Source organism: Pholis gunnellus, assembly GCF_910591455.1.
Source record: "Pholis gunnellus genome assembly, chromosome: 6".
Classification (NCBI taxonomy): domain Eukaryota; kingdom Metazoa; phylum Chordata; class Actinopteri; order Perciformes; family Pholidae; genus Pholis; species Pholis gunnellus.
Window position 1 is genome coordinate 25,485,952 of NC_136532.1, and position 12,370 is coordinate 25,498,321.

General features: G+C 44.8%; 1 protein-coding gene across 4 annotated transcripts in view; it reads right to left on the bottom strand.

Moving 5' to 3' along the window:
• Positions 1-553: 553 nt before the first annotated feature.
• The window catches only part of wdfy3 (WD repeat and FYVE domain containing 3), an 88,926-nt gene continuing 77,109 nt past the window's right edge, over positions 554-12,370 (bottom strand). For all 4 annotated transcript variants that reach the window (XM_079161252.1, XM_079161250.1, XM_079161251.1 and 1 more), the window contains 21 exons: positions 12,035-12,155; positions 11,685-11,770; positions 11,177-11,257; positions 10,864-10,918; positions 10,635-10,754; positions 10,428-10,545; positions 10,090-10,196; positions 9,746-9,899; positions 9,565-9,656; positions 9,273-9,485; positions 8,623-8,764; positions 8,312-8,466; positions 7,664-7,825; positions 7,390-7,569; positions 7,099-7,281; positions 6,382-6,475; positions 6,067-6,210; positions 5,336-5,593; positions 5,069-5,180; positions 4,727-4,924; positions 554-3,822 (listed from right to left, as the gene is read on the bottom strand). In XM_079161252.1, the coding sequence (XP_079017378.1) occupies positions 3,702-3,822; positions 4,727-4,924; positions 5,069-5,180; positions 5,336-5,593; positions 6,067-6,210; positions 6,382-6,475; positions 7,099-7,281; positions 7,390-7,569; positions 7,664-7,825; positions 8,312-8,466; positions 8,623-8,764; positions 9,273-9,485; positions 9,565-9,656; positions 9,746-9,899; positions 10,090-10,196; positions 10,428-10,545; positions 10,635-10,754; positions 10,864-10,918; positions 11,177-11,257; positions 11,685-11,770; positions 12,035-12,155 (2,896 nt within the window). In that variant the 3' untranslated portion in view covers positions 554-3,701. The remainder of the gene's footprint in view (positions 3,823-4,726; positions 4,925-5,068; positions 5,181-5,335; positions 5,594-6,066; positions 6,211-6,381; positions 6,476-7,098; positions 7,282-7,389; positions 7,570-7,663; positions 7,826-8,311; positions 8,467-8,622; positions 8,765-9,272; positions 9,486-9,564; positions 9,657-9,745; positions 9,900-10,089; positions 10,197-10,427; positions 10,546-10,634; positions 10,755-10,863; positions 10,919-11,176; positions 11,258-11,684; positions 11,771-12,034; positions 12,156-12,370) is intronic.

Consider the following 12,370-nt stretch of genomic DNA (forward strand, 5'->3'; position numbering starts at 1 on the left):
TATATCACAGTGTAGTGTCCGTTACAACTAAAAGTCGTCCATTCAAAAACTTGCATGAGTAAGAAGTGGCATATAAATATATGAAATATATATATATGCTTGTGAATTTCCCCCCAGGATCAATAAAGGCTTATCTAAATGAAACATCCTAATTTATTTGTTGATTATATTTTGTTTTATTATGTGTGAATGTTAGTTAGTCCTGATGGTGGGCACGGCTCCTCCATCAGCGTATGAATGTGTGTGAATGTTAGTTAGTCCTGATGGTGGGCACGGCTCCTCCATCAGCGTATGAATGTGTGTGAATGTTAGTTAGTCCTGATGGTGGGCACGGCTCCTCCATCAGCGTATGAATGTGTGTGAATGTTAGTTAGTCCTGATGGTGGGCACGGCCCCTCCATCAGCGTATGAATGTGTGTGAATGTTAGTTAGTCCTGATGGTGGGCATGGCCCCACCATCAGCGTATGAATGTGTGTGAATGTTAATCAACATATTCATGTCCTGAAGACAACTTGCCCCAAAATAAAATGAGTGAGTCAGTTATTTGGTGGTAAACAGCAATTATTTATTGAAATGAAATTAAAAAGAATAAGTACCAGATCTATTGCATTATTGTAACATTTTGTTTCTGTAAGGGGGGGGGGGGGTTACTCTACTGTTTGTTTTTTTCACTCTTGTAGGGTGTAGTGAACACAAATATACAAGGAACATTCATCTACCACAGATTGCACACCAGATACTGTAGTAATGCAGTCTAATACAAGACCACCGAGATCAATCCAACATCTTCTTCTTCTTCTTCTTCATCGTTTGTCTTTAATCTTCCCATAAAGAATACAAAAGTCCACCCAGAGTTGGGGACACGATCTCCGGCTCTGTACACAAACCGCTCGGTTGATAGTTTTTTGCCTCCCCGGAAAAAAACAAAAAGAATAAAAACCAACGAATAAAATAACGCTGAGAACATGTACAATGCACTGACACAGAAAGTCAGCTGTGTTAATAGACATGCAACAAGTAACACAACTTGCTGAAATCGCAATAATCATGAAAAAAATAAATCTAAAACCAGTTATAATTGCATAAATACTTTGTACAGTTCATTTATCCGCAGTGAAATGCACCTTTCTGTTAAAATGACAACGTAAATCTGCATTCGATAAAATCCTGCGATTCCTCTCGACTCTTTTGAACACGTGAAGGTGCAAAAAGAGCTCTCGATTGACAGAAGACGACTCCTTTTCAGTTTGATGGCATGATTGCACGCTCAGTTACAATACGTAAACGCAGAATGATATAAGGGCAACGACAAGAGTGCATATTATTATAACATGGGGGTGAATATTTAAGTGTTTTCTATTCGTTTACATGTTTGGGACTCTGTGCAGAGCAGTGGGAGACAAAAAGAAACCAGTTCTCTCTGGGAAAGAAAGAAAGAAAGAAAGGAAGCAGCACTTGAATAGTTGTCCACAGAACCACCAACAAAACATCAACGCATGTGTGACGAGAGAGGGCAAAGAAAACATGTGCAGACTTTACATTAAAAAACACTTTCTTAATGTCCAGCTGTTGCAGCAGCAGAATAAAACACATGTTTTAAGGTGATAAATTATGAATTATCAACAAAACTGTTGTGTTAGTCCCGTTGAAACCTATGAAACGCCTCAGACATTAACGAGTCAACATGGCCGCCCGGTATGGAGGTCAATCAAAACGAACGCGCTGCATACCGCTTGTAGATCTCACTGCGTATTTCACTGGCGAGTTTAAATGATCGGAGTTTTACTGTCCTTTAATATTTGACAGGAAATCGGACACACAAGGTTACATTTGTGCTCGAATTTGAATATTACGTACTTTGGTGAAAAGACATTTAACAAAAAACTTATCCAATCATAATTTGAAAGATGCTGATCTCACAGATAAACGTTGAATATGTCTTTCTGTATTTGCTTCGTTGTGTTATTGTGTCTTTACTGTTCCTGTCCATCACAATTAGTGTTGCTTTTAGTTCCCCCGACTACAAAATGATTTAATAATGGATTTCTGTTTTTTTTCTCTCTTTTGTCTGTTCTAATATGAATTTATTTATGACTATAATGAACAGTCTGTGACTCAACAGCAGGAATAATAACCAGGTGGTCTCACAACAACGAGCCTTAACAAGTGAGAAACGGTGCACGTTGATTAATGTGCGCAATCAGATTTTTGGCACAACTGTAACCTCATCAATTTATCCACAAATATTTCCGTAATTATTTTTGTTCCCCAAAAAAGACAACAGTGTCATCTCACCAAAAAAACTTCAACAAAATACATCTTTAGCCAATTAAACTCCAGATAACGAAACTAAAATGTCAAATTCAAGTCTGATTGACTCGATTCAGACATTACGTCCATAAATGAGCGAAAACCACGAATCACATTTAATGCTACGATGTCCTGCTTGAGGGAATTTCATAAAGTGTGAATAAACGGTTCAAATGATTATTTACATCTTCTCCCGTGTCTCTGATAACTTCTTCCTTAAAGCTGCTGCTCCTGCAGACAGAGGATGAAGTGTGTGGAGGATCACAATGAAATATTAAAATAATAAAAGGATCGGACTGAAGGTCTGCAGGCGACACATCTGAATAGAAACCAACAAGGAAATCAAATATACACAAAGAGTCCCTTTTTAGTGTGCATTGATGCTGGAAAACAAACATGAAGTAACGATGAACCCATGATGGCTTCTCTCTCTCAAAACAGAACATCTTGAAATAAACGGAGCGATATGGTTTAAAAATACAATTCAAATAAAATCTAGAATGATAACGTGTCCAGTCTTCAGACAGCAGCAACAACAGAAATCTCCAAAATGGGAATTCATATAAAGGACAGAATCGATAAAGAAAAAAGAAAGTAATCATAATTGATACATTAAAAAAACATTTTGGCAAAACAACAATCTGATCATAAATCTCTCTGTGACGGCGATGGCGTGACGCTGTGGGCAATAAACTTTGTAAACAACAACAAAATGATCAGGAAATGAAAAAGAAAAGAAGTCATTTTGCATAACTAGACCCACGAGTAAAGTCGACCCACGGACATTAATTATTGACATTCATAAATCCCTTCCTCTGGACTCGCCGTGACTCGTGACCCCACACACACACACACACACACACACACACACACAATCCATTCTAGTTTGTTCTCTTAAAGCCAGGAGTGGTTAGTCACATCGCTATGTTACACACAATTACTTTTTCCGTATTCATATTTTTTTTTTTGTTCTGTGTTTGTTCCTCGTAAAATGAAAAAGGCCATGGTAAGTATTTACAATATTAACAAGTTTGTTATGTGGTGAGAGTAGGAAGGAGCTCTTCCTGTTCTGGATCTCAAAGCAACAGATAGCGGGTGATTGATTGAAGCGTGCCGCGGCGACGACGGTGTTCTCGCTTTCTTTTCTCTCTCCTCCGGGTGAGTGCAGGTGGTAAAAGTGGTGATTGAGGTTTTTATTTTTTTTTATTTTTATACATTTCCTTTCAACAGTTCCTCGTTTTTTTCTCTCTCCCACCTCCTCCGCTGAGACAGTCTGTCAGTGTGTTACAGTTCATGTGTTTACTGGACGTACGACAGGATATTGGGGGTAGTGGGGGGGGGGGGGGGGGGGTCGGGAACAAGGAAATGCTCCCCAGGTCGGCGTGTTTCTTCAGTTTCTGCAGCCGTCCTCGGAGCTCCGCTCATGTTGAAGGTTGTAGTAACAGTTCTGACAAACGCGCACCGGCGACGAGATCTTCAGCCTTTTGATCTCTGATTGGAAGCGACTGCACCTGCAGAACAAGGAGAGACGAGGCGTCGGTTTAGGTACGAAATTCAGGTTGTCACAGGTATGGAAGCACATTTCTGACAACGTGATGAGAAAAAACTAAAAAGATCCTGTATGTCATTTTAAAGATCAACATTCTCATAACGACTCAGTACCTCATAATAACGACTCAGTACCTCATAATAACGACTCAGTACCTCATAATAACGACTCAGTACCTCATAACGACTCAGTACCTCATAATAATGACTTAATACCTCATAATAACGACTCAGTACCTCATAATAATGACTTACTACCTCATAATGATGACATAGTACCTCATAATAACGACTCAGTACCTCATAATAACGACTCAGTACCTCATAACGACTCAGTACCTCATAATAATGACTTAGTACCTCATAATAACGACTCAGTACCTCATAATAATGACTTACTACCTCATAATGATGACATAGTACCTCATAATAACGACTCAGTACCTCATAATAACGACTCAGTACCTCATAACGACTCAGTACCTCATAATAATGACTTAGTACCTCATAATAACGACTCAGTACCTCATAATAACGACTCAGTACCTCATAATAACGACTCAGTACCTCATAATAACGACTCAGTACCTCATAATAATGACTTACTACCTCATAATGATGACATAGTACCTCATAATAACGACTCAGTACCTCATAATAACGACTCAGTACCTCATAATAACGACTCAGTACCTCATAATAATGAGAAATCAAAATGATAGAAAATGACTTAGTACTTAAAGGAAATTAGAAATCTTCTCAAAAGAATGACTGAAATAATGATCAGACGCATGTGGCTTCCTCAGTAAGTGACATTTTTAGTAGAAGGAGGCAGCAAAGCGCACTGTGCTGCTGTAAACGACTCACTTTTGGCAGAAGAGCTGGCCGCAGTTCCTGCAGTGGTGTCTCCGCTCGGTGAGGGAGAATCGGACCGTGCAGGCGGAGCAGCTGTCCACCACCTCGTCCTTCACCCAGTGGTCGGCCGCCGAACGGCCCGGCTGGTCGCTCACCGACCAGCTGAAGACCCGACCGCGACCGTCGCCCACCAGGATCTTACTGTGGTCCCTGAGGAGACGGCGTCACAGAGGAGGAGAATGACTTTTCTAAGAGGTTTGTGTTCGATAGTGTAGAAGAAGCTCTCCACACCAATAAAAACAATTACAAATCTACAACAGTAAAGAATTCGTCTTTGTCGCGCTGCTCTCTTACTTGGAGATGGCGAGCGATGTGATCTCGGCCGGTTGAGCGTTGTCCTTGCGATCGAACGCCGTGTGCATGGTGAGTTTGCTCCGGAAGACCAGCTGGCGCTCCCATCTGTAGCCTGTGGACAGAAATAAAACACGTCAACGCGGTGATCAGCGTACTTTTTAAGTTTTGGTTTTCTTCTCTGATCAGAGGAGAACCCTCGTTCCTTCACTGACTTTAGAGATAAAAAAACAACAACAACAACAACATGTTCAATCACTGGACACCCACCGGCCCTGAGCTGGTTGTACGTCCGTGCGTCCATGGTGGAGGGCTGTGGCACCGAGCCCTGGCCTGGGTGAGCCGGGTGGTGGTGAGGGTGGTGGTGGTGGGGGTGGTGGTGGTGGTGAGGGACCTTAGTTTGCCCCTCGGAGTAGTTGACGAACACGAAGCCGTCCTTCTCGTCGATGCTGAGGTTGTCCGACCAGCGGTGGGAGTCGTCAGAGCTGCTGTCCATCGACCACGAAGCTCCGGTTCGTGCTGAGGGACCTGAGAGGGAACGTTAGCGTGGGTTACGGTTCAGTAAACTAAATATGTGGTAAATAGGGTTAGGGTTAGGGTAAGACAACAATCCGAATTTTCTTTTGTATTAGTGATATTAAAACGGAATCAATGTCTGTTTTACTCCTATTTCTATGTACAAGACACATTCAAATGAACAGAAAGTGATTTTAAAAAGTGTTTAGTGTTTAAAAAGGTGCTCAAAGGCACTTTACATGGTAAAAACAAATTGATGACAGTTAAAAAAGATTGTTTATGTGAAACTTTGTATAATGTCGGACGAATTCAGCTGAGATTCAAAAACATGGCGAGTTAAATGAATCCGCGTCAGTGTTTTTCAGTCGTTTCTGCGTGTTATTTGCTGCTCTCCCCGCTTGTGCTCGGTGTATTTTACTGTGAGCACAGCACTCAGCTCAACCACAGACCGTCCGTGCTGGTAAGAGGAGCGCTTGTTTGCGTACCTCTGGGTCTGTGGACGGCGCTGCCCGGTTGGCTGCCTCCACCCGTCGACGGGTTGCGTGGAGCTTTGGGCTCCTGACTCGGACTGGGCTCGTCTCCCTCCGACTCGCTGCTGTCCTCATCGCCGTTGTGATTCTCGCCGCCCTCTGTGACGCCAACAAAAACTTAGTTTTTACATTTACATAGTGAGTTTATTATGCAAATACTTAAATCAAATATAAGCAGATTGTTTTGAGACATGGACAAAAACATCAGTTTAACCGTCACTTCATCCAGAAGCTTCTAATCAGTTTATTCATTCATTCATCAGGACTCACCGATCTTCTCCTCACCACAGCAGTCAGGCACATCTGGCTCTACCGGCTCTGGAGCAGGGGTTTCTGGGACTTGGAGGAACTCCATTCTCCAAAACTACAAGAAATATTTAAAGACAGGTTTGATTTCACATAGTTTGGTTAAACTAAGAGCGCTTTCACAAGCCACAGTCTTTTGGTTTGTTTTCTATTTAGTTTGAACTCACTTTGTACGAAGCAGCCGGACGTACGCTTTTCAGTCTGCACTGATCGACTGTTTATCTCTAATCACTTAATAATCGTCACTATTTCTGTGGACTTTATTTAGCATCTTCTGTATGTTCCCACGGTAACTTGTGTCCATCCAGACAAATACCTGCACATTTGCTTCACTTCCTGCATTTAGGCCGGATCACGTTCTCACTGCAGTCGCTGGGGAACTGTGTTCATAACCGCCCGAACGAACCGCGCCAGAGTTCGATTAAAACGGACTAAACGTCGGCTTGTGAAAGCGACTGAAGTCACACGGGACAATTAAAAAGAGCAGACGTTAAGTTGAGCTCCTCCATAACGGGTGTAGACAGACTTTCTCTTTAACGTGGCAGGAACAGTGATAACAACAAAGATCCTGCAGCGCTATTCAGAGCTCTGAATTGTTACATTCTTGTTTTTAAGAAGACCGACACACATGTCAGTGTGATATATATATATATTCTGTAAGACTTAAGAAGGCACAGTTACCCGGACCACGCCGTCCGAGTGCCCGGTGACGATGACGTTCTGCGTGTCCCACTCGTTCATCTCCGACACGCAGCAGCACAGGATCTGCTGGCTGCGTCCCGTGAAGGTGTTGGCGCTGGCGATGGGGCTGCCGTTGATGCTCCACACGTGGATGTAGGTTCCTGCACAGGACACAATGTCCCCCTGCACACACACACACACCACATGTTTGTTTATCAGCTCAACAGCTGTTGTGAATCACATACTACGCTTTCTGTGACTCCTCGGCTCATATTAGAACGGTGAGCTCACCGTCAGCTCGTTGATGCACAGAGCGGAGACCGGCGCTCGGTGTCCCCTGAGCTGCGTGACGAAGGAAAGCTTGTTGAGGTCCCAGATGATGCAGGTTCGATCCCGCGAGCCGCTGACAACGATGTGGTACGCCGACGACGCCGTCAGACACGTCACGGCGTCCGTGTGGCCCAGTAACGCCTACGAGGAAACAGCCGGGGGACAAGGACATGAGATCGGACTCAACTGTGTTCAATACTTTAAAACTGACACTACCGTGTGTTTTTAAGTTTACCTGTTTGAGCGTCAGGGACTTGGCCCTCTCCTTGGAGGTTCCCGTCTCCCACACACAGATGGCGGTGCTGGTGGTGCCGCCGGTGATGACCAGCTTCAGGTTCGGACAGATGGCACAGAGGATCTGACCCCACTCTGACAGACACTCGTACACCACCAACGCCTGAGGCAGCATCCAGGGTTGGAGGTCGGTGTCAAGAGGTGCAGAAATGAAAGTTTAGGACATCAACTTCGTCTGCATCTCAACAACTCGTTCCCCCTGATTAACGCACACGAAGCCGGCTTTCTCTGCTATATTCAGGCTTTAGGAAGTTCTGAGAAGATTTACAATTGTAGTGAGAGAACGGGAATAAATCCACGATCACGAGAACCAGAGATCTCTGTGTTCAAATGAGACTGAATGATTTATAAAACACCTGATTTGAAAACTGCAAGTGCATTTTTATTCAAGCACCAGCAGGGGGAAACATTGTCTTTAACCATTTCTCACATTCACTTCTCAACGTCAAGGTGAAATAATGAAGGAAACCTACAGGAGTCCATGTTTCAGTCTCTCTTAAAATCTAGACCGTTTAATTACAAGTAACTCTGGAGGAGGAGCAAGTTAACACAAATACTATACGTGCGTTTCTGTTTTATTAACTGTTACCTTGTCAGATTCGTAGTTAGCCAGACGGCAGCTGAGGTCGGCGTAGCCCCAGGCGAAGGTCTTGCTCCAGGTGGGGGGAACCAGAACCTTGTTTTGCTCCACCGCGAGTATGCCCTTGTCGGTGCACATGATCTGTCCCACGGGCTCCTTCAGCTCTGGAGACACAAAGAACTATGTGAGTCTAAAGGGAGTCTTGCGCCGTCTAACGTGCAGAGTGTGGCGCCCGTTAGGGTTTCATGGTTGGGGCTTAACTGGTACTTAAGACTGCAATGGATTTAGCACAAAAGGACAGAGAGTAAGTGTACTTGTACCTTTAACGGGTGCTAGAGAAGGTCTGAGATTGTCCAGGTGATGGAAGAAGATCTTGTCGCTGTTGGAGCTCGGAGGAACGCTCGCTACATCACCGTTGGCTTTACCGCGTACCCGTTTAGGAGGATGGGGCTTCTTAAACAGCTGAGACACACAAACACATCAACAGTCAGCGAGGACAGAAAAGGACTTTGACATCGACCAATAGCCGGATGCTAAAACATTTTGGCTGTGGAAGGTAAGTTTGTCCACTCAGGGAAAAATGCAGAGCATCCCTCACAGTGGATTAAAGCTCCAGAAACGTAATGTTTGGAGACAACCAGGTCTTCATTGGGCAAAATGTCAGGAAGAAGCATGTTGGTTGATGAAGAAGAGGCAGACAGTAGATGATTTAAGAGAAACAGACAGGACTCCGTTGACAAAAACAGCAATTGTATCTTGCTGAACACGAGAGTTGCTGGTCTACCGATGGATGCAGCGGTAGTCAAAGCAGTCTGGCAGCGTTGGGAGCATAGATAAAAGGCCTCAGGGCTGTCTGAAGGTCAGGTAAGGCGTTCAACCCCACTTCAACAAATCCGGACTATCCCTTTAAACTAGCCTGGAGGTTTAAGATATCAGCATTAGTGGCGGCCATCACCAGCCAGTGTCTGACCTGTTTGGGGATTTGCCCGAAGTTGTTGATGAAGCCGATGGTGGCCGTCTCTTTGAGCGGGTCGTTGATGTTGTAGATGTCCACCTGGCCCTCGTAGAACAGGTGGTGGAAGACGTTGACCGCCTCCACGGCCGGCGGGCCCTGCTGCTTGTACCCGAAGATCAGGTCGATCCATTCGTGGAGGTGGGCCGACACGTAGTCGCACTCCAACGCCTGCAGCCAGACAAAGAGGTTAAACGTGTACTCGCTGACAATCAGACCTAAAATGTCACAAGTTGGGTTCAATTCTTACGTCTCGGTGGACTCTGATGAACTCCCGGGGGTCGCCCTTGGCCCAGGGCGGCAGGATGACGTCGCCCAGCTTGGTGCCGTTCTGCTTGGCGCCTGGTAGATCCAACAACAGAGGGCAGAACATTAATATGATTATATTAATGTTCATGCGCTCAGATTGACTCGTGCATCCCGATACTGACCCAGGTCGAAGTTGTTGGCGTTGAGCAAGAACTCGGGCAGGTAGAAGAACTCGGGGATGAGCTCCTTGACGTCGGCCATGTTGTGTTTGGAGGCAGAGAGCCAGGCTTCACGCACACTGTGGAACATCCTGTCAGCCAGGTCGAAGTGACCTCCCTGGTAACCACACAAGACGCACAGTTTCACATTAAGTCCAGACACTTCGGAGCATTAGCAGATATTTGTTTCTCCTCCTGTGTTTTCGGTCTAAAAACACACCCTTCTGGTTTGTATGGCATTTCAGAAACGTCCTGACCAGTGAAGGAAAATGTGGATTCAGGGAGGCTAAAGAGAGTTCAGATCTAACCTGAAGTCGGAGGAAGATCTGTGTGAAGGGCTCCATCCGGACCAGATAAGAGGCTATGATCATGGCGGATGAGTAGTGGGTGCCGTAGTGGTACGCTGGGGTTTCACCTGGTGGGAACAGAAAACAACACGTCCACTTAAACTGGCCTATGACAACATGTAGAGTGCAGTCAAGTGGTACATTTGGTTCTGGCTGTTGTGTAGTTTGAAGTTTTGAGTGTGACTAGCATGAAGTAAGAGCTAGCCGGTTAGCTGGATCTTTTTTTCTTAACTCCGTGTCTATTTTAACTTAGACATAATAACAATAAAAGGACTCGATCCTGTTAAATGAGATCTTACCGGTGGGGTCCTCCCAGTCCTTGTACCTCTTCTTGTACTGCGTCAGTCTGTCGTCGGTCTGAGCGCCCATCGGCTTGGCGAGGTTACGGAACGTCTTGGGGTTGCTCAGGTCCAGTTCCTGGTGAACAAACGTGACAGAAACAGGATTGTTACGGGGAACAGACATCGTGTTCTTATCGCGTCGTCTCGAAAAACCCCCGCGGTCACCTCTGAGTCGAAGTCGGCCAGGATCCAGGGGAAGACGGGGTACTGCATCAGGTCGTTGTAGGACCGACCTGCCAACGTGTTCAGGTGCATCAGGTACTGGAAGTTACTGATCTCTCCTCTCTGGAACGCGGGTGGAATAAACACATCAGTGAGGCTCACAGGAGCTTAAAGAATGACACTTCTATACTTTGAGTTGTTTAACCGAAGAGCAGCGAGTCGAGGTTCTTACCTCCCATCTCTGAGTCACTGACTTTTCCCCGACCAGCGTGCTGAGGAGCCCGGATCTGACCAACACCAGGACGGAGAGGAGGTTTAAAACACATCAGTATCCTCTCTTTTCTAGGTCATTCATAGATTAATCACTACAGCGGCCCACATCCATTATTTAGGGAGATACAATTAAACACAAGTTACTAAATATGTACTCGCACATCCCATAAATCATCTCACAACCTCCTGAAATGGTGAAACATTCCCCAGAGAACCCGGTGGAGTTAAAAACGTTCATGTCTGTGCTGGATGAAGCATAGAGGAGGCGTTACCCTTGTTCCACGCTGGTGTTGGGCCTCTGGCCTGAAACCGACTCCGAGCTGTCAGCCAGTGAAGGCACCACCGCCAAGAACCTGCAAGGAATTAATAACAGAATAAAAAAAACGACACTTCTATCTGACTTTCTTTTTGTTTACGGCCGCAATTTTATGGATTTTCTAAATCAATTTCCTCTCGGCATTTGTTTGCAGCATATAAGAGACGATGAAAAGCTGAGGACAGCTGCGTTATTACTGTTCCTTTGAAAGAGTGAACCCTCCCCGCTCGTCCCCTGAAGTCCAGATCTTCACACGATGATCTATATGACAATACTGGTCTGTTATTGTAGTGACATGATGCTTTATGAGAGCTTTGTAATCTCTCTAGGGCAGCACCGAATGTAAAGAAAAATCCTTCAACAAAGCTAAAAGAATTCAGTCTTTTTCTATTAAATTAACATTTTGCCTTCAGTAGACTGCTGAAATGGAGCAGCGGTCCAACCTCCGTGTTTGTGTTCAGTACCTTTGGTAAACTTTGTTGCGGACTCCTTTCTGGAAGGCCAACAAGTAGTTCCTCCCATCTGCTGAGAAGACTTCCACCGCCATGGGCTGAAAGACGACGACATACACGACATTTAATGCTGAGTTAAACACGAAGAAAAGGAAGAGGTAACTTTGGTGTCTTTCAACCTGGACTCTATTTCCATGTTTTTTGAGAACAACAAATTATTTTAGCTGCTGCCGTCTGCAGCGTTCTCCCAAAATACTAAACCAATGTGAATAACTGTTGTATACCTGTTAGTCACTATGACACAAAAACATGTATTGTGTGTGTATATATATATATATATAGTGTGACATGTGCATGCTGACCTGCAGCAGGTAGCGTCTCTTGTGCACTTCCTTGATGTCCTCGTAGGCGAAGATGCTGCAGGTTCTCTTCAGCTGACTCTGTCCTTGTCTCGCTCCTCTGGGGATGATGGCCTCGTGCAAACTGGACACGGACGACAGAGAGCGAGGACTTTATCAACGGCCGACATTACGTTTCACCTAGAAAGCACTTGTGTCAACAAAAAGGGTTTATTTCCTCACACACGTTGCAATTAATTGATTCTAAAAATGTCCATCATTACTATGAATGGACTAATAATTCCCCGTAGACGCCATGTTTAGACTCAGTTTAACACCAGAGGGTGACACAATGAAATC